Here is a 27,574-nt window from a genome sequence, read left to right on the forward strand (position 1 = left end):
TTGTTTACCCCAGCGACAGAGGGAGAGCTGCATCAGTCCCCAAGGATACAGGAAGACTAGCTGCTCTCGCCTCCACTGCCAGGGTGAGAATATCTGCAGCTCCCATCTCCACCACAAGAGGGAGACTACCTGCAGCTCCCATCTCCAAAATCAGAAGGAGACTACTTGCAGCTCCCACCTCCACCGCAAGATGGAGACTACCTATTGCTCCCATCGCCTCCCGAGGATCAACTCTTGCCCGAGAGTGCAAAGCATAGGGCTGCCAAGCTTGTAAGGGCTTGGGCAGTCCAGCTCGCCATCGCCTGGGGAAGCCTGCTCGCCCTCGTCTGGGGAGGCCTGCTCACCCTCGCCTGGGAGGCCTACTCACCTTCACCTGGGGAAGCCTGCTCACTCTCGCCTGGAGAAGTCTGCTCGCCCTCGCCTGGGGAAGCCTGCTCACCGTCGCCTGGGGAGGCTAGTTCGGCGTCGCCTGGGGAAGCCTGCTCGCCGTCGCCTAGGGAGACCTGCTTGCTGTCGTCTGGGAAGGCCTGCTCGCCATCGCCTGGGGATGCCTGTTCTCTGTCGCCTGGGGATGCCTGCTCTGCAACGCCTGAGGTTGCCCATCTGCTATTGCCCGGAGATGCCTGCCCTGGAAGTCGTTTGCTGCTGACCGCCAGGGATTTGCTGGGGCTGGAGAAGCCAACCTGGGAGCTGTTAATGGCTCCGTTGACAGCATTTCCTCTGTCAGCTGCAGATCAGCAGCAGGAACGTGCCACCCCGCTGTCAGAGTTGCCACTGACAGCATTACCACGGCCAGCTTTGGGGCCAGTAGTACTGCCACTGTTAGCCAGTCCGTGGCCCAGATCACTGCTTATGGGCCCACTGAAGTCTCCTTTCTTGCCCCGGGACTATAGCCAAGACTGTTGGATTTTTAAGGCAATGTGTGCTATGCACAAGGGTGGAGATGTGTGATGGGGTAGTCCCTGCTCCTGTGCATATTATGTATTTTTATTTATATTATGTTTTGAAGATCGGGCGAAAGCTTGTTTGCCATTATTTGTTATTGTTTTAAATACCTCGTGAGATTGCGTGACTGACGGCTAGTAGTTATTGAATTAGCTGACAGTCACGCATAATTATTAAACTCGTGCAGACTATGGCCAAGGGGTTAATAAGACAATTAATAACCAGTTAATCCCTCGGTCATAATATAAAAGCTTTGGCTGAATGGGGTGGGTTGTCCAGAGGAGAACAGAGAAAAGTAAGAACAGATACTGAAAGTAAACAATTGCTACTCGTGCTGGCTTTAAACCAGCATGATACTTGTTATCATTATTGTTTGTTTGTTTGTTTTGGTCAATGTGCCGTTTATTTTGAGTAAACGTTCTGTTTTGTTTAAACCTTTTGTTTAGTTATTATTAAACCGCGCCGCAGTGGTTTCATTACCCTAGTCTGTTGTTGATCTCCATTAATTTCCTGGCCTTACATCATCACCCAATACATCAGTGTCACAAGTTGATATTTTTATTTTCCCTTTGTATAAGACCCCACCTGAACCTTATACAGCATTTACAGAAGGCAGCTGTGTTTCCATCAAGAGATTCTTATGACATCAAAGACCATGAGTGTTACACCTGAATCAAACTGAAAATAAAGCCTGGAAAATTAAAGGCTGAAAATATTCATAAAGTTATACCTTTACAGGCATGTAAAACTAATGGAAGAGACATGCAGAAACACATACAGTAAGTATCACAGGTACTATGCGAAAGACACACATGGAGACATGCATAATGCTGGCCCCTCACCATATCGACGATGTCGGCCATAGTGAGTATAAAGATTGCAGACATGGCCCAGGTGTTCCGCGCCCAGCGTGTACGGTCGATCCAGGTAGAGAAGGATACCAGCCTCTTGGGAAATACCTGTGGGAAGACGTGGCAGACCTTATAATACCCTTATAATAGTTTCCCATAGTAAAAGCACAACAAAGTGTAATAAAGTATAGTGAAAGCATGTAAAGCATAGGTAAGCATTGTAAATTCCAGAGAGGTATGGTAAATCATATTTAAAACATGGTAAACTATGGTAAATGCATAGTATAACCATGGGAAAACTGACAAATTACTGTGCAAATTTAAGTTCACTTCTTATTGCTTCCCTTGGCTTTACTAACATTCTGAACTTCAAATCATACTGAACCAGCAGAGGTGAAGCAACAAACTTCCACACTGTGACATGATCTGATCAATGTAGGGCCATTATTAAACCGCGCCACCGCGGCTTCATTACCCCAGTCTATTGTTGATCTCCATTAATTTCCTTGCCATTAATTTCACCCAAGCCATCAGTGTCGATATTTTTTCCCCAGACTTTATTTTCCTTTTCTATTAAGACCCCATCTGAACCTTACACAACATTTACAGAAGAAGGCTGTGTTTCCATCAATATTTTCTTATGATATCAAAGACCATGAGAGAGTTACACCTGAACCTGAACAACCAAACTTGTTTGTATTAAAAATAGAGCCTTGCAACCCCACCTGAACCCAACACTTATAATACAAACAGGTTCGGGTTGGGTCGGGTGGGGTTATCTACTGTTATATTAAAGAGTGCAAATTACCTTTTACTTTAAAACAATACCAGTACTGCTTTTTAGATTTTTTTGTTTATCATACGCACGTGACTCTGACAGCCCACTTCCGACTCCAAGCACTCCATGAGGTGGCAAGTCGTTAGCTAAATCAGTGGGCCCTATTGTATATTTTTTGGTGGATTCTTTTATATAAAGCGACTTACAAGGATTTTATATCTGGCGAGACTATTATATAGCCTAAAAATATAGATCTATCCCACCTATATATGATATATATAGAGAGGTTGATATATTCTTCTATCTATATAGAGATCTCAGGCGGGAATGACTGAGAGAGACGAGAGAGAGAGAGAGAGAGAGAGAGAGAGAGAGATATAGAGAGATATATAGATATATAGATATATACAGTGCCTTGCAAAAGTATTCAGACCCCTGACCAAATCTCTCATATTACCGAATTACAAATGGTACACTGAAATTTCGTTCTGTTAAATATTTTATGTTGGAAAATATCTTGCTGGCATAAGTATTCAGCCCGTGCTGTGGAAGCTCCCAGTTTGCATCGATGAAAGAAATTGCCCTAACGAGGACACAATTACCTTACCATTGGCCTCCACCTGTGAACCATTAAAGTTGCTGTCACATTTTCTGGATAAAAACCCCACTGTTGAAGGATCATTGGTAAGGCTGTGAATCTGAAGGAAAATGAAGACCAAAGAGCATTCTACAGAAGTTAGAGATAAAGTAATACAAACTCCTAGATTAGGGAAAGGGTACAAAATAATATACAAGTGTTTGGATAACCCAGTGAGCACAGTTGGATCAATAATCAGGAAGTGGAAGCTGCACACCACCCAGGCACTGCCAAGAAAAGGCCGTCCGTCAAAACTCAGCATTCAAACAAGAAGGAGACTTGTGAGAGAAGCCACAGAGAGGCCAACAATCACTTTGAAGGAGCTACAGAGTTCAGTGGCTGGGAGTGGAGTAATGGTGCACCAGTCAACCATATCAAGAGCTCTGCATAACACTGGCCTGTATGGGAGGGTGGCAAGAAAGAAGCTGTTACTCAAAAAGTACCATCTGAAAGCACGTCTGGAGTTTGCCAGAAAGCATGGGAGTGACCCAGCTGCGATGTGGGAAAAGGTTTTGTGGTCAGATGAGACCAAGATAGAGCTTTTTGGCCAAAACTCAAAGCTCTATGTGTGGCGCAAACCTAACACTGCCCATGCCTTAAGACACACCATCCCTACAGTGAAGTATGGCGTTGGCAGCATCATGCTGTGGGGATGCTTCTCATCAGCAGGGACTGGGCATCTTGTTACAATTGAAGGAAGAATGGATGGAGCACAATACAGGAAAATACTGCAAGAGAATCTGCTTCAGTCTGCTAAAAAACTGAAGCTTGGGAGGAAATTTCCCTTTCAGCAGGACAATGATCCCAAGCACAAGGCCAAAGCAACATTGGAGTGGCTCAAGAACAAAAAAGGTGAATGTCCTACGTCCAGTCAAAGTCCTGATCTCAATCCCATTGAGAATCTGTGGCACTATTTGAAAATTGCGGTCCACAAGCGTCGTCCAACCAACCCGAACAACCTGGAGCAAATCTGCCAAGAATGGGCCAAAATCACTCCGACACTGTGTGCAAAGCTGGTACATACTTACCCCAAAAGACTTAAAGCTGTTATTGCAGCAAAAGGTGGCTCTACCAGATATTGATGTGTGGGGGTTGAATACTTATGCAAGCAAGATATTTCAGTTTTTTTTTTTCTTAAAAATATTTCCCAACATAAAACCAATGTCACCTTACAATAATTGATTTTGAGTTTCAGTGTTTTAAAATAAAATATCGAACAGAACGAAATTTCAATGTACCATTTGTAATTCACTAATATGAGAGAATTGGTCAGGGGTCTGAATACTTTTGCAAGGCACTGTGTGTGTGTGTGTAAATATATATATATATATATATATATATATATATATATATATATATATATATATATATATATATATATATATATATATATATCGATGGGAGAATGTGTAGCTGTAGAAAGTGCAGTGACAGGAAAAGGTACCTCTAAATCTAATGTATGGAAGAATTTCAACATTGTTGTATTCCGTGCTAACAAATATCCAAGTGGCTATGTGCTAAGTCTTGCAAATTGTTGTTTAAATACGACAGCAAAAAAACAGGGAATTCAACTCTGCAGCAGCACACTGACAGGGGATGCATTCGCCCAGTAGCAGGTCCTAGTCAGTCGTAGATCATATCATTTGTACAGTCTGAAAAAGCTGTGACAGTACATACAAAATAAAAAATTACAGGGAAATGCGTTTTTGTTGCAAGGATATTTGTACTTTCGAAGCTGTGTCTAGAAAGGAGTTCATCGATCAAGCACAAGAGCTAATTAATGCGGGCGCTACCTACTGCCGAGTATCAGAAAGTTGTGTGTCCTTGCATCCGAGTCTCAAGGAGATGCCGTGATGTAGCTGAACAGAAAAGAAAAGAACGAATTCCTCAGATTAATGAGATACTGAAAGAGGCAAGGGTCGGAATGACAACTGATATGTGGACATGTGATTATTGTAAAATACACTATATAGCAGTGCCAATATGTCACACCAGACTTCAAGCTCACATCCAGAGTATTAACTATTGCAATGTTTCCTTTGGAAGAAGCAAAAACCGGTGAAAACATTAGATGCAAGATTTTAAGGCTGCTAGTGAACACACTCGGTTTTGACCCGACTGCTTTAAATAAAGTAGTGTGGGTGACAGATCAGGGCTCTAACATAGTGCTTGCTCTAAGACCATACTGAAGCCTAAATTGTCAAGACCATGTGTACAGCACTGTTTTTCAGCATGCTCTTGATTCAAAGGAGTTAGCTTCAGAAGCTCCAAATGTTGCAGAATAATGCCAGGTCTTTGGTGAAATACATCAAACAGTCTGGTATTGCAGCTCAGCTGTCTAAAACATTATTACATATGGGAGAAACCAGGTTCAGCACTTTGTATCACAAGCTGAATTCAATTCAGGAGATTTATCATGAGCTGCACGAGAAACCCGAAGATCACGAGAGAGAGCCACAGATTGGAAAACATTGTTCCAGATGTGCTGCAGTTTTTAGTTTCATTGCTACCACCATATTATGAAGCTCAGAGGGAACTGGAGGGAGATGCATACCCTACACTGAACTTGGTAATTTTATGGTTTGAGAAACTTAAACAACATTGTCAGCCACTTCCTTCAGATACTCCAATACAAGCAGTTGTCAGGCAATGACACAGTGAATGGCTTGTAAAAAAAGTGGCAATAAGCGACTTACACAAGATAGCAATATTTCACTGGCCTAAAGTTAAAAAACTCTGAATGCTGCCTAGCCATATACGTGAAGAGGTTTACACTGAAGTATGCAGATTACTCAAAAACTTCCATGGAAAGCAAAGCCAAGTGGACGAGGATGTACCAGCTGCCAAAAAAGCACTGACTGAGTTTGATGAATGGGAGAGCTGCTGGAAGGACCATAGATCAATGGAGGACAGCCCTCAAGCCATCAACTGTCAAAACTATCCTTTTCTTAAATTACAATTTTTATTTATTTATTTTTTTGGCAGCCTTTCTGCCTGGAAAAGAAACAGGCATATTTGTCAAATGGTTACTTTTAAAAGACTATAATAAACATTTAATTGCAAAAGTTTAAATTTTGCTTCATCAATACTTATTGGATGACAAAGGTGGACTCCCACAACCAGTTTATGGTAAGAAGTTTGTTATTATTATTATTATTATTATTATTATTATTATTATTATTATTATTATTATTATTATTTGTAACAAAGCAAATCTGTAGTGCAGTGATTTTATGTTTGTTGGAAATTAACTTTGCCTGAGGTTGTAAATGCAAGATCTTTTTTAATGAATGTTTAGCCTGTAATTGTAGTCCATAGTCCATAATCATATGAGGTTTGCATGTACAGTACATATATTGTTTTCAGATGGACTTCCACAACATATTTGTTTATTTTTTACTGAACATTTTGAGCTTGTGATCTTAACAGCAAATTTTAAAAAACAAACAAACAAATAAACAAAAAAATCTATTTTGTGAATAGGCCGTAATGCTCATCTTCAGTTTTCAACCCTTGTTTTCTTTATCTAGACAGTGGGTACATTAAAAAGTAAATTAGATATGATTCATTATTATTATGTATTCATTAATTTACTAGTATGTTTACACTGCAAATTATCATCATATTTTACACAAGAACGTTGGGTCGGGTCCTAAAAAGATATGCTTGCTCGGGCTTGGGTCGGTTTCCGGATCAGTGTGGTCGGGTCGGTTTCGGGTGGGGTTTAAAATTCAGGCAGACCTCTAGATCTGTTTGTCAATAACATAGGGACTGACTGTAAACAGGTAGACTCACGTAAGTGATTGGCAAGCTGGGATGTGTGTTACTTCTTCTGTGGAGACAATTTATAATTATTAATACATGGATCTAACTCAAATTCCAGAAAGTAATTTATCATTCAGGAAATTGAATAAAATCTAATTAATTCATTATAATGATAAATAAGCGACTTTTAAGATTTCATTTGGTACTGCGTTGTGTGAAATCACATCAGAAAATGTGAAAAAAGCTATTTCACAGAAAAATATTTTTAACTGAATGCATTTTCTGTGATTTACGATGCTTTGTTTGAACGAAGGTGGGAAAGTACTTTCTTGTGAAGTTTGCTGATAAGAGCTCTTCTGTGACTGGATAACTTGACTATATCCAGCCCAACTGCAATATTCATTTAAACACGCACGGAAAACATCTTAAGAAAGCTGCCTCTTAGAAGGAAAAGCTACACAAAAACATCTGAATGTGTACAATCTAACTGAATCACTGACTCAACAACATTGCTCTAAAATCCAACTTCAAGGAATGAAACCCTGGTTCCCTGTGACACAGTCGTGCCCGCCCCTGAGGGCATAAATAGATCTCACACAGATCTCATCATAATTTTTCCTTCAAGACTGTTGCAATCATGGATGCAGAAATCTTGAAGGTTAATGGTTACATTTCTATCTCAGGGAACAAGGGTTATGATAATAATCTAACATTCCCTTTCAAATATGAACCATTACCTCATGGGCAGAAATACAAAAGCTGCCGCAAGGGAATACTGCAGACCAACTGGAATGCCACAAGGCTCGGCCTAGGCCACCTTGCATGTTACCATTAGGAACCCCAGTACAAGTAGCTAGGGCTAAAAAATTAAGGGAGAACTCACCTCTATGTTTATATTGTAAGGGTTGAGCGCGAGGCCGCCCTGAACACTCTTGTTCCAAAACCAGGGTTTTGCGGATCTGTGACATTGAGTCGATAGAACCATGTAAAAGTATGGGGAGTAGTCCACACCACTGTACTGCAAATGTCTGTGATAGTCATACCCTGGAACAAAGCCCATGAAGTTACCAATAGGGATGGGTCGGTATACTGGTTTTTCGGTTTACCGCGGTTTAGGTACATTACGGTATTAATACCGCTTCTTTTATTCTGAACCGCAATTATCGTAATTCAGTTATACATTTTTTCAACTGCAAACATGCTTCTTCAAAATCAAGTGATGGTACTTGCAGCCTTAGCAAAGTGTCTGAGGAAGATCTTTTTGTGAACTGATACTGTATTTTGATAATGGGTTTGAAGGAAACGGTCAACGACACAGAATACATGTTTCAATTGTTGCGTTCTGTTACCCAGAGCTTGCTGTGCCGGCTGCTCTTGGCTGCTGCCTTTCTGACATCACACGTAGCTTTTAGAGAAACGCCTTCTCCAAACCTTGCAGCGTTGCACACATTTTCAACGTGCTATATTTACATTTGTCTGGATTATCAACAGTCAGTTTAATGTAATAGAAAAACATTAACTTTATTGTAAAATTATACATCACTTATCACAGATTTAGTACATTATGTTTGTTTTGATAATTGATTTATTTATTTAATATAGCATTGACAAGGCTGTTCAACGGCTTCATTGTATAATGATAAAATGTCGCTCGCCTCCGCTACAAGGTGGCAGCAGTAGTTTTAGTGGTTATTTGCATTACGATTAACAGGTCACTCGTGATCTTTGCATCGTCCCTTTGGTTCACAGCCGCAGCCAGCCTCCCGCAGTAACATTTCAAAGCTGTGCTGGGCTATGCAGAATCTGCACAGATTTCTGTGGGTGTTGAGTGATGTCTACAGCGCATCTCCGGGATTCTGTGCAGCACTGTGCAGAACTGCGGAAATCTGCGCTATAAGAAAATGACCAATGTCTCAAAACAAAACTAGCGCAGACTGCACCAGAATAGCCTACTGATTATCAACTTAGTTTTTCAAATTTTCTTTGAAGGTAAGTGAAGAAAACTTTTAATTTTTTAAAAAAAATTTTTTACAAACTCCACATATGTAATAATCATTGGAAGCTTACTTGTGCAATGTCATGAATGTATTTTTTTTTTTGCTAAACATATTTTATTTATCTGGTTGAAAAAAATAAACGACTCATCTCTGCTCTATAATAACCTGTATGGGTAGATGTTTGTGTTTAAGCAAAAGACCGATAATTTCCCAATTATATTTCCCATCAGCTAAACAAAGTATTTATTTATTAATTTGTTTATTTATTTAATTTGATACCTTAAAGTGTTTTAACAAACTGCAGCACCACGTCATTTTGAACAAATAATAGATCTTAATACTGTTGTAGTTTAGCATTGAGCGTGTACAGCTTTAGTTTTTAGTTTTTTTTTTAAATTATTATTCTGATTGTCTTTATAAAAAAGAAATGTACCTAGTTATTTGGCATAGTAAAATACTAAATAACAAATGTTGAAATCATTTCATGAAAGGAAGTGTGTTTTGTTGGTTTTATTTTTGTGAATTATGTGAATTGAAGTGAGTCTTCCCAGCGACAGCAAGTGGGAGAAGTACAGGCATGGAAAAGTAGAGAGCAGTTTAGAAGCAGAAAGGAGAAATTGCATCTTTAATTGCTTTAATCAGAAAACAGAGGACATTGGGGAAACACAGCAGCAGCTCAAAGTCAAACAGCCGCGTGTATCAACAAAAAAACAGAAGGGAGATCGCATCAAAACAAGAACAACAACTCAGGTAAGACAACCATTAAATGTGTTTATCTAAATGCTAGAAGTATCAGAAACAAAATTCTAGAACTTGAAGCTACTGCACTAACAGGTAACTATGATGTGATAGGTGTTACAGAAACGTGGTTATCTGAGAGTGATGGGGACGAATATAATATTTGTGGGTATACACTGTATAGGAAAGACAGGCAGGACAGACGAGGAGGAGGGGTAGCGCTATACATAAGAAACAGTCTTGAAGCCCAGGTGTTAAACCTGGACAAAGAAAATAAAACCGAATCAATATGGGTCAGAATAACAGACAAAAATTCAAAGGGCATAATAATAGGAGCATGCTATAGACCGCCAGATTCAGACGGTGAGCACAATAATCTGTTATACAATGACATTAGAAATGTGTGTAGCAAAGGAGAAGCCATACTAATGGGGGATTTCAACTTCCCCCAAATAAAATGGGAAAACCCGGTGGGTAGCGCGAAGGACGAAATAGAAATGGTGGAAATGACAAATGACTGCTCCTAACACAATTTGTGAAGGCACCCACTAGAGGGGAGGCATGCCTTGATTTAGTCTTTTCAAATAACGAAGATAGAATAACTAAAACAGAGGTCAGAGAACCACTGGCAAACTCAGACCACAACATGGTCTCATTTGAAGTGTTTTTTAAATCCTCAAAAGTAAAGACTAAAGCTAAGGTTTACAATTTTAGAAAAGCAAACTATGAAGGCATGAAACAGAGACTAACAGAAGTAGATTGGAGTAAAATAGAGAAAACACCCACAGAAGAAGGATGGTTGTTCTTCAAAAACGTAGTACTAGAGGCGCAAAACAATTATATCCCTAAAGTAGACAAATCTAAATGTAAAACTAAATTGCCAAAATGGTTTAATAGATCAATTAAAAAAAATATTCAGCGAAAAAAGGCACTTTACAGAGCATTAAAAAAGGACCAAAAAGAAAGTACACAGAAAGAGTACACAGAACTGCAAATGCAAGTCAAAAAGGAAGTTAGAAAGGCCAAGAGAGAAATAGAAATGAACATTGCTAAGGGAGCTAAAACCAATTCCAAAATGTTTTTCCAATATTACAACAGCAAGAGAACATTCAAAGAGGAGATTAAATGTTTAAGAGATACAAATGGCAAAATCGTAGAGGAAGAAAAAAAAATAGCAAATATGTTAAATGATTACTTTTCACAAGTTTTTACAAAGGAAGATACTGACAACATGCCCCACATGTCATCCAGTTCCTATCCAGTTTTAAATAACTTTAGCATAACTGAGGCAGAAGTGTTAAAGGGACTAGGAGCTCTTAAAATAAACAAATCCCCTGGGCCGGATGAGATCCTCCCAGTAGTACTCAAAGAAATGAAAGAAGTAATTTACAAACCGCTAACCAAGATCATGCAGCAGTCTCTTGAAGCAGGGGTTGTACCGACAGACTGGAAAATTGCAAACGTAATACCGATCCACAAAAAGGGAAACAAAACTGAACCAGGTAACTACAGACCAGTAAGCCTGACTTCTATTATATGCAAACTTATGGAAACTATAATAAGATCCAAAATGGAAAATTGTAACAGGGTACTGGGAGACAGTCAACATGGTTTTAGGAAAGGGAGATCGTGCCTAACTAACTTGCTTGATTTTTTGAGGATGCAACATCGATAATGGATAATTGCAAAGCATATGACATGGTTTATTTAGATTTCCAGAAAGCTTTTGACAAAGTCCCGCACAAAAGATTAATTCTCAAACTGAACGCAGTTGGGATTCAAGGAAACACATGTACATGGATTAGGGAGTGGTTAACATGTAGAAAACAGAAAGTACTGATTAGAGGAAAAACCTCAGAATGGAGTGTGGTAACCAGCGGTGTACCACAGGGATCAGTATTAGGTCCTCTGCTATTCCTAATCTACATTAATGATTTAGATTCTGGTATAGTAAGCAAACTTGTTAAATTTGCAGACGACACAAAGTAGGAGGAGTGGCAAACACTGTTGCAGCAGCAAAGGTCATTCAAAATGATCTAGACAAGATTCAGAACTGGGCAGACACATGGCAAATGACATTTAATAGAGAAAAGTGTAAGGTACTGCACGCAGGAAATAAAAATGTACATTATAAATATCATATGGGAGATATTGAAATTGGAGAAGGAATCTATGAAAAAGACCTAGGAGTTTTTGTTGACTCAGAAATGTCTTCATCTAGGCAATGTGGGGAAGCTATAAAAAACGCTAACAAGATACTCGGATACATTGTGAAAAGTGTTGAATTTAAATCAAGGGAAGTAATGTTAAAACTGTACAATGCACTTGTAAGACCTCATCTTGAATATTGTGTGCAGTTCTGGTCACCTCGCTATAAAAAAGATATTGCTGCTCTAGAAAGAGTGCAAAGAAGAGCGACCAGAATTATTCCGGGCTTAAAAGGCATGTCATATGCAGACAGGCTAAAAGAATTGAATCTGTTCAGTCTTGAACAAAGAAGACTACGTGGCGACCTAATTCAAGCATTCAAAATTCTAAAAGGTATTGACAGTGTCGACGCAAGGGACTTTTTCAGCCTGAAAAAAGAAACAAGGACCAGGGGTCACAAATGGAGTTTAGAAAAAGGGGCATTCAGAACAGAAAATAGGAGACACTTTTTTACACAGAGAATTGTGAGGGTCTGGAATCAACTCCCCAGTAATGTTGTTGAAGCTGACACCCTGGGATCCTTCAAGAAGCTGCTTGATGAGATTTTGGGATCAATAAGCTACTAACAACCAAACGAGCAAGATGGGCCGAATGGCCTCCTCTCGTTTGTAAACTTTCTTATGTTCTTATGTTCTTATGTGTGTTTTTCTGATAACAAACAAGCTGAAACTCGGAGCAGCTGATTCAAATTCAGCGCCGTTCTGAGGCACGGGTGAGGGGAGGAGCCAACAGCACAGCAGAACAATGCAGTTAAATGAGGCAGTCTTCCCAGCGACAGCGAGTGGGAGAAGTACAGGCGTGGAAAATTACAGAGCAGTTTAGAAGCAGTTTGAAAGCAGGTTGACAGCTGCAGAAGAAACTAAACTTCAAAAAAAAAAAACCTCAATATGGTCTTCAAGCCAGTAATCTGTGACACCTGCTTGATGTGGGAAATCCGAGAAAACCCAGCGGAGCTAAACCAAGTGTGCGTAAAGTGCCGCGCGATCCAGGATTTGCATAAACTAGTAAGTATGCTAGAAATGGAGCTGGAAGAAGTGAGACAGCAACAGGATCTTGAGGAACTGGCACACCCACAGTTCATGGAAGTCTGCATCACCCCTAACAGACTGAAAGCCACCAGGGAAATAGAAGGTCAGAACAGCTGGGTTCAGGTAGGCAGAAGCAGGGAAAAAAAGAAACTTTGTCAAACACAACCACCAGAAATCAAAACAACCAACAGATTTGAGTCACTTCAGAATTTTGATGAGCAGAACCAACAACAAGAGAATGAAAGGAACAACATCCAGGATCCCATTGACAGTGGTGACCAGACAGCAAAAAGAAGGGAGGTCATGATTGTTGGGGACTCCATATTGAGAAACACAGCAAGTTCAATTCGCAGTTTGGACCCCCTTACTACAACAGTGTGCTGCCTTCCGGGAGCCTCGGTCAAGCACATCACTGAGAACGTGGACAGGCTCCTAGAACGAACAGGAGACGACCCGGTAGTAGTTGTCCACATCGGTACAAACAACATTGGAAGAGACAGACCAAAATCCCTGCAAAACAAATTCAGAGAGCTAGGAAGGAAATTAAAAGAGAAAACCAAAACGTGGTATTTTCTGGTATACTACCAGCACCTTGCAAAGGACCATATGGACAGCTGGAAATAATTAATCAAAACGCATGGCTGAAGACATGGTGCACACGGGAAGGCTTCAGCTATCTTGATCATTGGACCACATTCTACAACGAGGACTATCTGTATAGACGGGAAGGACTGCATTTAAATAACAAGGGAACCAGTCTACTCGGAGAAAAGATCCTCGAGCAGGTTCAGAAGCATTTAAACTAGAAAGGAAGGGGGGAGAAATCAACAAAAAAACAGAAGGGAGACCGCATCAAAACAAGAACAACAACTCAGGTAAGACCACTATTAAATGTATTTATCTAAATGCTAGAAGTATCAGAAACAAAATTCTAGAACTTGAAGCTAATGCACTAACAGGTAACTATGATGTGATAGGTGTTACAGAAACGTGGTTGCCTGAGAGTGATGGGGACGAATATAATATTTGTGGGTATACACTGTATAGGAAAGACGGGCAGGACAGAAGAGTAGGAGGGGTAGCGCTATACATAAGAAACAGTCTTGAAGCCCTGATGTTAAACCTGGACAAAGAAAATAAAACCGAATCAATATGGGTCAGAATAACGGACAAAAATTCAAAGGGCATAATAATAGGAGCATGCTATAGACTGCCAGATTCAGACGGTGAGCACAATAATCTGTTATACAATGACATCAGAAATGTGTGTAGCAAAGGAGAAGCCATACTAATGGGGGATTTCAACTTCCCCCAAATAAAATGGGAAAACCCGGTGGGTAGCACGAAGGATGAAATAGAAATGGTGGAAATGACAAATGACTGCTTCCTAACACAATTTGTCAAGGCACCGACTAGAGGGGAGGCATGCCTTGATTTAGTCTTTTCAAATAACAAAGATAGAATAACTAAAACAGAGGTCAGAGAACCACTGGCAAACTCAGACCACAACATGGTCTCATTTGAAGTGTTTTTTAAAACCCCAAAAGTAATGACTAAAGCTAAGGTTTACAATTTTAGAAAAGCAAACTATGAAGTATGAAACAGAGACTAACAGAAGTAGATTGGAGTAAAATACAGAAAACACCCACAGAAGAAGAATGGCTGTTCTTCAAAAATGTAGCACTAGAAGCGCAAAACAATTACATCCCTAAAGTAGACAAATCTAAATGTAAAACTAAATTGCCAAAATGGTTTAATAGATCAATTAAAAAAAATATTCAGTGAAAAAAGGCACTTTACAGAGCATTAAAAAAGGACCAAAAAGAAAGTACGCAGAAAGAGTACACGGAACTGCAAACGCAAGTCAAAAAGGAAGTTAGAAAGGCCAAGAGAGAAATAGAAATGAACATTGCTAAGGCAGCTAAAACCAATTCCAAAATGTTTTTCCAATATTACAACAGCAAGCGAACATTCAAAGAGGAGATTAAATGTTTAAGAGATACAAATGGCAAAATCGTAGATGAAGAAAAAAAAATAGCAAACATATTAAATGATTACTTTTCACAAGTTTTTACAAAGGAAGATACTGACAACATGCCCCACATGCCATCCAGTTCCTATCCAGTTTTAAATAACTTTAGCATAACTGAGGCAGAAGTGTTAAAGGGACTAGGAGCTCTTAAAATAAACAAATCCCCTGGGCCAGAAGAGATCCTCCCAGTAGTATTCAAAGATATGAAAGAAGTAATTTATAAACCGCTAACCAAGATCATGCAGCAGTCTCTTGACACAGGGGTGGTACCGACAGACTGGAAAATTGAAAACGTAATACCGATCCACAAAAAGGGAAACAAAACTGAACCAGGTAACTACAGACCAGTAAGCCTGACTTCTATTATATGCAAACTTATGGAAACTATAATAAGATCCAAAATGGAAAATTACCTATATGGTAACAGGGTCCTGGGAGACAGTCAACATGGTTTTAGGAAAGGGAGATCGTGTCTAACTAACTTGCTTGATTTTTTTGAGGATGCAACATCGATAATGGATAATTGCAAAGCATATGACATGGTTTATTTAGATTTCCAGAAAGCTTTTGACAAAGTCCCGCATAAAAGATTAATTCTCAAACTGAACGCAGTTGGGATTCAAGGGAACACATGTACATGGATTAGGGAGTGGTTAACATGTAGAAAACAGAAAGTACTGATTAGAGGAAAAACTTCAGAATTGAGTGTGGTAACCAGTGGTGTACCACAGGGATCACTATTAGGTCCTCTGCTATTCCTAATCTACATTAATGATTTAGATTCTGGTATAGTAAACAAACTTGTTAAATTTGCAGACGACACAAAAGTAGGAGGAGTGGCAAACACTGTTGCAGCAGCAAAGGTCATTCAAAATGATCTAGACAAGATTCAGAATTGGGCAGACACATGGCAAATGACATTTAATAGAGAAAAGTGTAAGGTACTGCACGCAGGAAATAAAAATGCGCATTATAAATATCATATGGGAGATACTGAAATTGGAGAAGGAATCTATGAAAAAGACCTAGGAGTTTTTGTTGACTCAGAAATGTCTTCATCTAGACAATGTGGGGAAGCTATAAAAAAGGCTAACAAGATGCTCGGATACATTGTGAAAAGTGTTGAATTTAAATCAAGGGAAGTAATGTTAAAACTGTACAATGCATTAGTAAGACCTCATCTTGAATAATGTGTTCAGTTCTGGTCACCTCACTATAAAAAAGATATTGCTGCTCTAGAAAGAGTGCAAAGAAGAGCGACCAGAATTATTCCGGGTTTAAAAGGCATGTAGTATGCAGACAGGCTAAAAGAATTGAATCTATTCAGTCTTGAACAAAGAAGACTACGTGGCGACCTAATTCAAGCATTCAAAATTCTAAAAGGTATTGACAGTATCGACCCAAGGGGCTTTTTCGACCTGAAAAAAGAAACAAGGACCAGGGGTCACAAATGGAGATTAGACAGAGGGGCATTCAGAACAGAAAATAGGAGGCACTTTTTTACACAGAGAATCGTGAGGGTCTGGAATCAACTCCCCAGTAATGTTGTTGAAGCTGACACCCTGGGATCCTTCAAGAAGCTGCTTGATGAGATTCTGGGATCAATAAGATACTAACAACCAAACGAGCAAGATGGGCCCAATGGCCTCCTCTCATTTGTAAACTTTCTTATGTTCTTATTTAAGGTTTAACTTTAAGGTTTAAGGTTTAATGATCTAGACAAGATTCAGAACTGGGTAGACATATGGCAAATGACATTTAATACAGAAAAGTGTAAGGTACTGCAATAAAAATGTGCATTATAAATATCGTATGGGAGACACTGAAATTGAAGAAGGAATCTATGAAAAAGACCTAAGGAGTTTATGTTGACTCAGAAATGCCTTCATCTAGACAATGTGGGGAAGCTATAAAAAAGGCCAACAAGATGCTCGGATATACTGTATAGTGAAAAGTGTTGAATTTAAATCAAGGTAAGTAATGTTAAAACTTTACAATGCATTAGTAAGACTTAATTTAGAATATTGTGTTCAGTTCTGTTCACCTTGCCACTAAAAGGATGTTACTTTTATAGCTCTGCCCTATATAAATTGGCAGTTATGGGGTTAAATTCCCCCACCTGCCTGGGTTTATTGTGTTCAGGTGGCTGGGGTTGATTAGAGTAATTAACGATCAATCAGCACCCAGCCACCTGACATAAAAGGAGGCCTCAGCTTCCCATTAGGGAGAGGAGGGAGCTGAGGAAGCAAGCTGGTGTTTGTGCTTGCTGTTTTTGTGGTTTTTTGATCCAGTGAAGGCATCGCACAGCCTGGAAACCTTTATTTTTGTAAGTTTTCCTTTGTGTTTTGTTATTTGTGTTTAAATATCTTTGTTTTTGCCCTTGTGCACTTTTATTTTGTGTTTATTTGTAATAAAAGTATTATTTTTTTGGAACTGCAGTCTGTCTCTGGGCCTCTATCCACTCGCCAGCCTGTCACACTGCTCTTGAAAGAGTGTAAAGAAGAGCAACCAGAATTATTCTGTGTTTAAAAGGCATGTCATATGCAGACAGGCTTAAATAACTGAATCTTTTCAGTCTTGAACAAAGAAGATTACATGGAGATCTGATTCAACTATTCAGAATTCTAAATGGTATTGACAATGTTCACCCAAGGGGCTTGTTTGGGCTTCTCTCATGTTTATGTTCTAAAGCTAACACAGCAATGCCAAAAGACACTCGGGATAAATTCTGGTCAACAGCACAGTGTCGCTTTAAAAAAGCCCTTAACTGGCAGTGTGGTGTGAAAATACTGTCTAGATGCGACAGTCGTTGATATCTCCTAAGGGTGGAGATGATGCCTGACACAGATGGGGCTCTTAACCCTTTGAGTAGTATAAATGTACCGGTACATTCGCTGCTCTCTGGTCCCCATGAAGTACGAACGAACCAATATGTCCTGCAATTTTAAACTTGAATTACTGAGCCTACAAAACCCCTGGTTTAACACTAGGTTTCTGTTACACCTGTTATTTGTCTCTTGTGCCCTCTGACAGATATTGACTGAATTACATATAATAAGCCCAGTCAAAAAAATGTCAACAGTGTTTGTAAACCGTTGAAAATCACTCAGTGATAAAGAAGTATTGGTAATAATACTGAATTCAGATTCTGATTCTGAAGCACAGACTCTCTCCGCCCTAAACAACCTCTTTACCGGGATATGATTTATCCATGTTTCTTTCTCTCTCTCTTTTTTTTCAACAGGAGAATGTCAGGCCATCCGTCTGTGAGCTGAAGCTGAAGCGCAGCTAGGTCATGCAGCAAGACAATGATCCGAAACAAACAAGCAAGTCTACATCAGAATGGTTGAAGAACAAGAAATTTAAAGTTTTGGAATGGCCTAGTAAAAGTTCAGACCTAAACCCCATTGAGATGTTGTGGCAGGACCTGAAACGAGCAGTTTATGCTCAAAAACCAGTTGAAGCAGTTCTGCATGAAGGAGTGGGCCAAAATTCCTCCACGGCACTGTAAGAGACTAATCAATAACTACAGGAAGCATTTGGTTGCAGTTATTGCTGGTAAATAAATATATAATATAATACAAAAATGGCGCACAATTATACTTAGGGACATATCTCTTATAGCCTGAATTACCTGTTACTTATATTAAAGCAGCTCTTTTAACCCTTTGAGCAGTGAATTCTAAAATGCTCTTCTGCATGCGCTTGATTATTACGAGTACAGCACACAAACAACCTGAAAGCTAAAGGCTCTGACTGTGGTTTGGTGGAGCCCCAGAGCCTTAAAAATGGCTTTGTAACCCTTTCCAGACTGATAGGCATCGACAACTTTTTTCCAGGAGGTCTTCAGGAGTTTCTTTTAATGGTGGCACGTGCCTCTAGAACCTGTGTGATGACAACTTCACTGTGATGGTAAGGGCCAAAGTTAGTCAGATTTATATTGGGCAAGGCAGGCCAAAATCAGGCCTGATTGTTAACCAAAGTATTTAAACAGCTGACCCTAATTATCCCTTTAATTGGGAGTTAACTAGGGGGGGCAACAACTTTTTCACACCTGAAAATTACATGTTTAATTACCTTGCACACCAAACAAATGAAAGAAGCATCAAACTTTGGTGTCATTTTTTCTCTCAGACTCCCTCTATATACTACTACAACCCACAAAAAGATTTGACCAAATTCAATGTGAAAAATGTGCAAAAATGCCGAAAATCAGACAGGGGAAAATACTTTTTCACAGCACTGTATATATATATATATATATTATATATATATATATATATATATATATATATATATATATATATATATATATATATACACACACACACACACACATACTATATATATATATATATAGACTATATATATGAATGCTTGACTGTCAGCAACTGATTATGAGCTGACAGTCACTCAGAATTAGTAAACTCGTGCAGACTCTGACCAGGATACAGAAGACCTGCAGTTTGGCTGCAAAAAGAGAGTGGGTTCAGAGTGGAGAACAGTAGTCGAGAGAGAGGAGGTAAAAGAACAAAATATAAGAATAACAACTGCTACTTGTGCTGGAACAGCCAGCATGATATTTGTTACAATTATTGTTTGTTTGGTTATTTGGCCAACATGCCCCTTTGTTTTGTGTTCTGTTTAAAATCTTTATTTTATTTAATAAAAAGCTGAGAGTCTCCATTTCAACCCCAGTACTGCCTGTCTGTGTTTCTTCCGGGTCTGTGACATCATCCACCAGCCATCCAACTCACATATGGTAGATAAGAAGTGGGGATACAGCGCCATGATCACAAGCCAGGAGAGAGACAGTACCGCGGGTGCAGTTTTTCTGGATTTTTGTGCAAAAATGGATAGGTGGCAAGCACATCAGCGTGAGTTGAAGGAAGGTGAGACTACATGGTGCCTCGCCTGCCGGGAGTATGGGCACCTTCCAGACGTGTGCCCATATGAGACCCCTTTTTTGTACATGGAGACTTGAGGTGGAGACTGCAGAGGAGTGGATCCTCCTAAAGGCTGTACAATTGCCGCAGGCGGATCAGCACACCTGCCTCACCTGTCTCAAAGGGACACATGTCTCCTGACTAACCCCCTTCCTGGCAGGAGGTGGAACTGCCCGCCCTGAAGAGGAAGAAGGAGGAGTGGTCGGCCATGAAAGTGTGGAGCTCAAGCGTCCAGCAGCCAAGAAGGTGGAGCTTGAGATAGAGAAGCCCAAAAGAGGCCGCTGGGATGGCTACTTTGGCCTGGTCAAGGTCTCGAATTGGTGCCCTTCCTGCGGGGAGGGGGTCACATGGTCACCAACTGTCCCCGCCCCAGAGAGGAGGAGGAGGGATAACTGGAAGACAGCTAGGAGGCGCACCTCAGTGTCCTCAAGGCCTTGAACTGGTGCACTAACTGCGAGGTGTGGGCCACTTTGTGGTCAACTGCACCCTCCTCCAGGAAGAGGAGGAGAAGCAGGAACTCCAGATCACAGTGCGAGAACCCTTGCCGCTGTCTCCACATCGAGGGAGAAGCCCTGTCGCTGTCTCCAAAGCAAGATGGAGAAGCCCTGCCGCTGTCTCCACAGCAAGAGGGAGAAGCCCTGCCACTGTCTCCACAGCAAGAGGGAGAAGCCCTGCCACTGTCTCCACAGCAAAAGGGGAAAGCCCTGCCGCTGTCTCCAGCACAGGAGAGAGAAGCTCCAATGCAAGAGGGAGAAGTCTCGCAATCTCCAATGACAAGGAGAAGCCGCATTAGTTCCCTGCGACTGAGGGAGAACCGCGCAAGTCCCCGATGATAGAGGGAGACTACCTGCTGATTTCACCTCCACCACCAGGGGGAGACTACCCACTGCTCCCATCTTTGCCGCCAGAAGACTACCTGCCACTCCGCCACAACTGGAGGACGACCTGGCGCTCCCACCTCCACCGCCATGGGAGGACTGCCTGCCGCTCCCAGCACCACCACCATGGGAAGAATACCTGCCGCTCCCACCTCCACCACTACAGGAAGACTACATGCTGCTCCCTGCCGTTGCCTCCCAAGGGTCCACACCTGCCGTCGCCTTTGGAGGAACCACTTGCCCTGGCCTGCACCTCCTGGGGTTGCCTAAGCAAGTTTTGCATTTGATCTTTAGGAGAGGTCAGAGGTCATGGGCAAGAACATTTTTTGATAGCGCATATGTGGGTTCCTATATGTGTTCCATAGTAATCTGCACTCTCTAAGGAGTTATAAAGCCAGTTTTGCATTTTACAGACATTTGAAAATTTGGCTTGAAAAATCCAATATGGCTGCCAAACCATGTGACCAATCAACTTTATTCTTTCGTTCTCATAGGCCTTTACTACTCTTATGAAGTTTTATCACTCTACCAGGTTCTACCATAGATAAATACTGCAATATACGCAAATATGTGTAAATTGACTATACCTGAAATTTGATTGTCTCACAGTGGCCATGTTTTTTTATGTAGAGACTTGCTTTGAACAAACTTGATCGACCACCTTGCCAAAGTTATTTGTGCAACCATTTTGCTTCAATCGGCATAACAGTTTCAGAGAAGAAGACGTTTGAATATTCGTGATAAATCCAATATGGCCGTGTGGCGGAGTGTCCCACCCCTTTGTTTATTTGTATTATTATTATTGTTGTTAGTAGTAATATGTATTGTGTTGTGTGCGGACAGACTAAAGCCATGCAGAAGGTGGCCATCTCCCAAGTTAATTCATTAATTGTTGCTAATCAGGAGATGGTCATCTGTATAAAAGCCTGCAGGTGTCTGCGTCAGGTTGATAGTGTCAGAGGAGAGATGTAAGTCTGTGAAAGAAGATTAAAAACTAAAGTAAACAATTGCTATACATGCTGGCTAAAACCCAGCACGACACTTGTTTGTTTCGTTCACTGTGGTTTTGTTATTGTTTCTTTGTTTGGCACTAGTGCCCTTTTCTTTAATAAAACACTGAACACCATTGTGTTACAGTTTTGCCCCACCCTTCACTTGTTTGGAGTCTGTGTTTCTGGTCTGACGTTACCCCTGCAAAGCCATCCTGTTCAGAGGCCATCAAACCTTGTGACCAATTAATTGACTTCTCTTTAACAAATCAAAATATAGGGCATAAAGGAAGTCTGTGCCCCAAGTTTCACATCTCTACCATAGTCATTGATAGACAAAATGGTAGCCGTATTAGTCCAGAAATGATAAACAAAGAGGAGATGTGATACCTTTTATTGGACTAACTAAATAATAATTATTCTCAAGCTTTCAAGACCTCAAAGGTCTCTTTTTCAGGTGAAATTAGGAAAGAGCGAAAACATCCATTTGTGAATAATTATTATTTAGTTAGTCTAATAAAAGTTATCACATCTCTGTCTCTTTGTCTAACATCTCTACCATAAATTCTTGACAAAACAATATGGCCGCCAAATCATGTGACCTATGACCTTGATTTTCGGGCTGGCATAACTACCTGCAAGCTTCCACCATAGAGTTTTTGTGGAATGGTGTTGATTTTACAGACATTTCAAAATTTGGCAGAACAATAAGAATCTTTAAGTGTCCTTCCAGCAATTTGTACAACTAATAAAAAATAACTAGTTTCCATATCCCAAAACAAACTCCAATGTTCTGTTTTACTCAAAAGTTGCTAGAAAGCAGTATAATGTTAAGTTACCTGACATCTTTCTACACCTACACGACACCTTGCTAGAGGAAATGATTCTGATTCATTAGTGTCCTATAAGCTATCCTTTGCTTCATTGTCATTTTTGATTCTGTGATCTTTCGAGACTCTTGCAAGATCTGTTAAAAATAAAATAACATATAATAGGTCTAACAATTAATCACAGACACTTGTTTGTAAAACTTGTGGATTTCGGTTTACCCTATGGGTAAACTCAACTTGCAAAAAATATGCACATGGTATCTTCTTCAATTATTGTATTATACATTTAAATGTGTATATATTTTGATTACACTTTTACCAGTTTCAAAACACTTGATATGATGATGTTTCTGAAATGGTCATTTTTAAAAAGGGAAATAAAACAAAAACCGTCAAAGTATGACTTGTGGTTTTAATTTATGTTTACTGGAGTATTGCAGATTGTGCTTCACTGAATTACACAGAATCACCAGGTGCCTGCTTCACCCACCCTGTACCAGTAGATTCGATGGTGCCCAAGCGAGCTCTGCACTAATGTGACGTGCATTTTTACAGACAGAAATCAGAAAATCAGCTGCAAGGTACATGCATAATGTACTTATGTTAATGATTTGCTTTGCAAGAATGCGCTCAAAATGACGTTTACCTCGAGATTAAGGTTGATATTTATGGTAACAACTTGCAAAAGTTAGTAAATTGAACGCGATGGTTGTTGCCCGTAGTGCAAAAAATGCAGTTAGCCTTAGAGGGAACACTGGATACATAGTTTACTCATTTCTACTCTCCTGTGATATGTAAATCCTGGGTAAAAGACAAGACAGCTAAGAGCGCTTAATCAGAACTGCGGCGCGGTTGGAACACTAGACTCCCGCCACCAAAGCAAAAAAGAAGAGGCCCAAATACCACTGATGAATTGTGACACAGCTGCCTTGAAAATTTGCGACATCATAATCTCTCGTGCCGAGGAAAGGTTAGCCTTCAGAAAGCACCTTGTTGCTGCAAAGTGATCGTTTTGATGAGTATCAGGTAGCTTTTTCAGACAGTATACTAAAAGAAACAGTTCAAGTATATCCAATGTTTGGAAAGACCTCTTATGTATTGACTTACAAACAGTGTATGACATTAAAGATTTTAAAAGTGCTGAAAATGCATTATGTATGCTTGAACTGATGATATATAACATCTTGGACAAAACACTTGTGGAGATTACAAAACTACTGAAGATAGTTATTACCTCTCCAATGACTACAGCAGAGGCAGAAAGGTGCTTCTCAACAATGAAACAGATAAAAAACCTTCTTGAGAAACAGTATGAAAACTGAACGATTAAATGCTTTAGCCATGTTATCAATTGAAAAAGACATGATGACTGACATTCCTGACTTTAGTAATAAAGTTATTGAAACGTTTGCCACAATAAGACATCGCAGAGCAAACTTTTTGTATCGCTTCCAGCAAGAAACAGATCCACTAGATAGTGCATCTACCACTGAGGTCGGCCCCCTGGACACCACCCCCACAGACCCCACCCCGTCAGCTACATCAGAGGTGTGAACACCCAAAAATTTAGCCACCAGCCACCACTGCTATCCGGTAACAGAAGATACCCTTAACCGATGGATATATATATAAAATAAAAGAAAATCACTGACCTACTGTATATTCATTGGACACAAGTTATGATGAATGTGCACAACATATACAGTATGACTATGATTTTCCACACCCCGATTCCATAGCAAGGTCTGTGCCACTGCCATCTTAAGACTATATAAACTGTTGTACAATTATCTTTGGACTTCAGCGTATTAAGTTAAATGCTCTGAGTTTAAATCTTTCCACCTTTCATGCATATATTAACAAATACAAAATTAGCAGGACAGTATAATAGTTTTATACAGAGTAGTTTTATATTTGCAAGAGTACAGTACTGTACTATAATAATAATTACATCATTATTATAATAAGGACACTGCAGATCATTTCAGTCTTGTTGGACTGATCATCTCCTCTACGCTTAAATAAATGTGAGTGTTTCGTGAGGTATTTATACTTGTTAGCATTTTTATACAGTCTGCTAGATTGATTTTAGTTCAATAACTATTACTTCTCCTGTTTAAACGAGTGTGAACAATCATTGACGTCAGACCAGAACTGCTGTTTAGAAATGCTCTGACAAAATGTACAACTGTCTTTAACCCTTAAGGACCAAGCATATATCAGTGGGATGCTCCCCCAGGTCCAGGGTTTTTTGGCTGTATTTGACTGTCTTCCTATAGAAATTCACATAAAAATCTTGGAATTGGTGTCCTTTTTTTCAAAACACTGTGGAATCTATTTTTAGCAGTTGAGACATGAATGTGGTATTTGGTTCAGGGCACTCTAGGGAATATTATACAATACATAAATCAGCTTTACTGATTTTCCAGTCCAATAATTAAAAAAAAAAAAAAATCAGATACTTTTCAAAAACCTGTTTTTGAAAAATTATTATTCAGTAGATTTGGGGTTTTCAAAGAGATAAAGGTACAAAAACATTTTATTCTGTTAACTGAAAGACCCTATAACACTCCCAAATGTTTTGTTGAAAATTCTTCAGCAAAACACAAAACATTTTATTTAACTTTTGTTAAAAATAAACAAACACAACACGCGGTTTAGAACTGAACATGTATTTTAAAAATAAATAATACTGAGTATGCCTATATTACATAAACTGAATCACTGTCAGAATCAGACACCAGTATTTCTGCCAGTAATGATTCATCTAATCGTCTTTCCATCTTGAAAATAAATTAATTCTGTAGACTGGAAAAATTGTCATCTCTGGCAGATAGATAGTTCTAATTGGCTAGGAGTACCTTTTTTTTTTGCAACTGAAAAAAAATGATCATGATATTGTTCATGATATTAGGCTATTATTTTGTTTATATTAAGCGATGAAATGGTTGAATCGATTGTATGGAAATGTGCCGTTCTCCTAATGCCGCCATTTGAATCAATGTACATTTTAAGCAAGGTATAAATATAAATACATGTATGAATACATTCATGTTTTTATTAATACTCAATCACATAGCTAGCCTAATATACACGTAACTAAAAATTTATGTCTTTAAAAATTGTTTAAAATGTAATAGCCTAATAGTAACAGCTTGTTTTATGTATGAGGAGTCTATGTATATTTGTATAAGGTATCTAAAATGTGGTCCTACTTGGGAATGTGTGTTATAATAGTAGACAATTTTTCTTATACAAAAACTAACAGTTGCACCACAAATAAAAAAATAAATAGCAAATCAAAAACTTCCTTTAAGATATACAGAGAGGACTACAATCTAAATGGAGGGATCTACTTTCCATTGCATATAAATATCATGTTTTAAAGTCAGCCTTCCAGTGAAAACAGAATGGATATTAAACACAAAAAAAAATGTTTTACTTCACCATAAAAGCTGACAATTCCGAAAGACAGGAAATTGTCAGGTAAGGCTGCCACAAATTCATGGATTGTGGTTAGAAAATACTTGTGTAACATTATTTGTCTCCTTTCAATAATCTCATTCCTATGGAACCCCTAAATTAAAAAGGGAGGCTACTATCTTGTGCACATGTCTTACTACCTTGTGCACACAAGATACTATGTCCTATACTCAAGATAGTAACCTCCAATTTCAATTTTTACACTATTTACCTTTAGGTGACCCGTACCTTACTATACCACACACACATCCAATTTCTTTTCCAGCATATCAAACACAAAGTTACCATGTCCCTGAAGGAATGGGCAGCAAGCTTTTCTGGAGGGGGCAAGTTGGCCAGCTAATATGCATGTGTCTTCTATCCATTTGGACAGCCTCTAGACCGGACTTGAGTATGGGACTTCGACCCAGAACGGACAACTCATTGTCCAGACGGCCTCCAACTTTCTGTCCTGTCAACATAGCACACCAGGGCCAGAACTGGGCAGAGCGTATGGAGCTGCAGTTTTCTGTCAGACTGCAAGGAGGAGGAAAGAAGACTCTAAATACACAGACTGGTTCACATGGAATGCCGAGATACTGTTCGACAAAAGGCAGGATCAGTGAGGAGCATAAGTCTTGTCCAGGCCCCTGTAAAAATTAAGCAGGTTCTCACAGGGAGAATCCCTGCATCTCGCTCACCCGCTTTTGAAGGTGATAGAAAGCAAACAGTCGCTTGAGTGATAACATTTGAGCTCAGCTGAATAAGTGGGCTCAAATGGAGGTTTCAAGAGTGCACTGAGCACCACAAGTAAACTCCAACGAGGAACAATGTCCTTCATAGGCGGCCAAAGCTGCTTAACCACTTTTCATGGGGTGAGGATGCAGCAACCTCGCTATGAGAGGGGTGATGGGGAAGAGTGCTGTACAGGTGAAGGGACACAGAGTGCTCTCTAGAGCTGCAGGAGAAACGTTTCTTCAGTGTATGCTTGGAGAATGCACACAACACTCTCAGACAATGCGGTTACCAGTTCCTCCTTTGCATGCTTCTGCCTCAGACAGGCTGGCCTTGCATGTGTCACAGGGATAAAAACCAGTCAATATGCAAATAGCAAGCAATGTACTGTAGGAATGTACAGCTGCTGCCTCAGCTTGCTAAAAACAGCAACTGGACTGTCAACAAAGCCTGCTTGGTACCAGATTGGGGATTGAAAAACCCTGGTCGGTAGCAGGTTGGTACTGGTTCGGTGCTATAGCACCGGGTCGGTACAGTAGTGTACAATACTGTTGTTACACTCAAGGCGGTGTCTGTTTAAGCACCAACGCAGGTGTGCAGTAATGCAACAGGGTGGACTCTGTAGACCAGGGCACCTGCAAGACCGCAGTGGCCCTCTTGATCAATGGCATAAGCTCTCTCCATTACAGGGAGAGCTTAACCGCATGGAATGTACTATCTGACTTCACGTCCTCAGACGGGAACATCAGCTCCTA

At 39.9% G+C, this 27,574-nt stretch overlaps 1 protein-coding gene across 2 annotated transcripts in view; it reads right to left on the reverse strand.

Annotated features, from left to right (window-relative positions):
* adcy3a (adenylate cyclase 3a) overlaps positions 1-27,574 on the reverse strand; it is a 245,893-nt gene that overhangs the window by 51,806 nt on the left and 166,513 nt on the right. For both annotated transcript variants that reach the window (XM_041250672.1, XM_041250671.1), the window contains exon 12: positions 1,788-1,904. In XM_041250672.1, coding sequence (XP_041106606.1) covers positions 1,788-1,904 — 117 coding nt within the window. The remainder of the gene's footprint in view (positions 1-1,787; positions 1,905-27,574) is intronic.

Source organism: Polyodon spathula, chromosome 5 (assembly GCF_017654505.1).
Source record: "Polyodon spathula isolate WHYD16114869_AA chromosome 5, ASM1765450v1, whole genome shotgun sequence".
Classification (NCBI taxonomy): Eukaryota; Metazoa; Chordata; class Actinopteri; order Acipenseriformes; family Polyodontidae; genus Polyodon; species Polyodon spathula.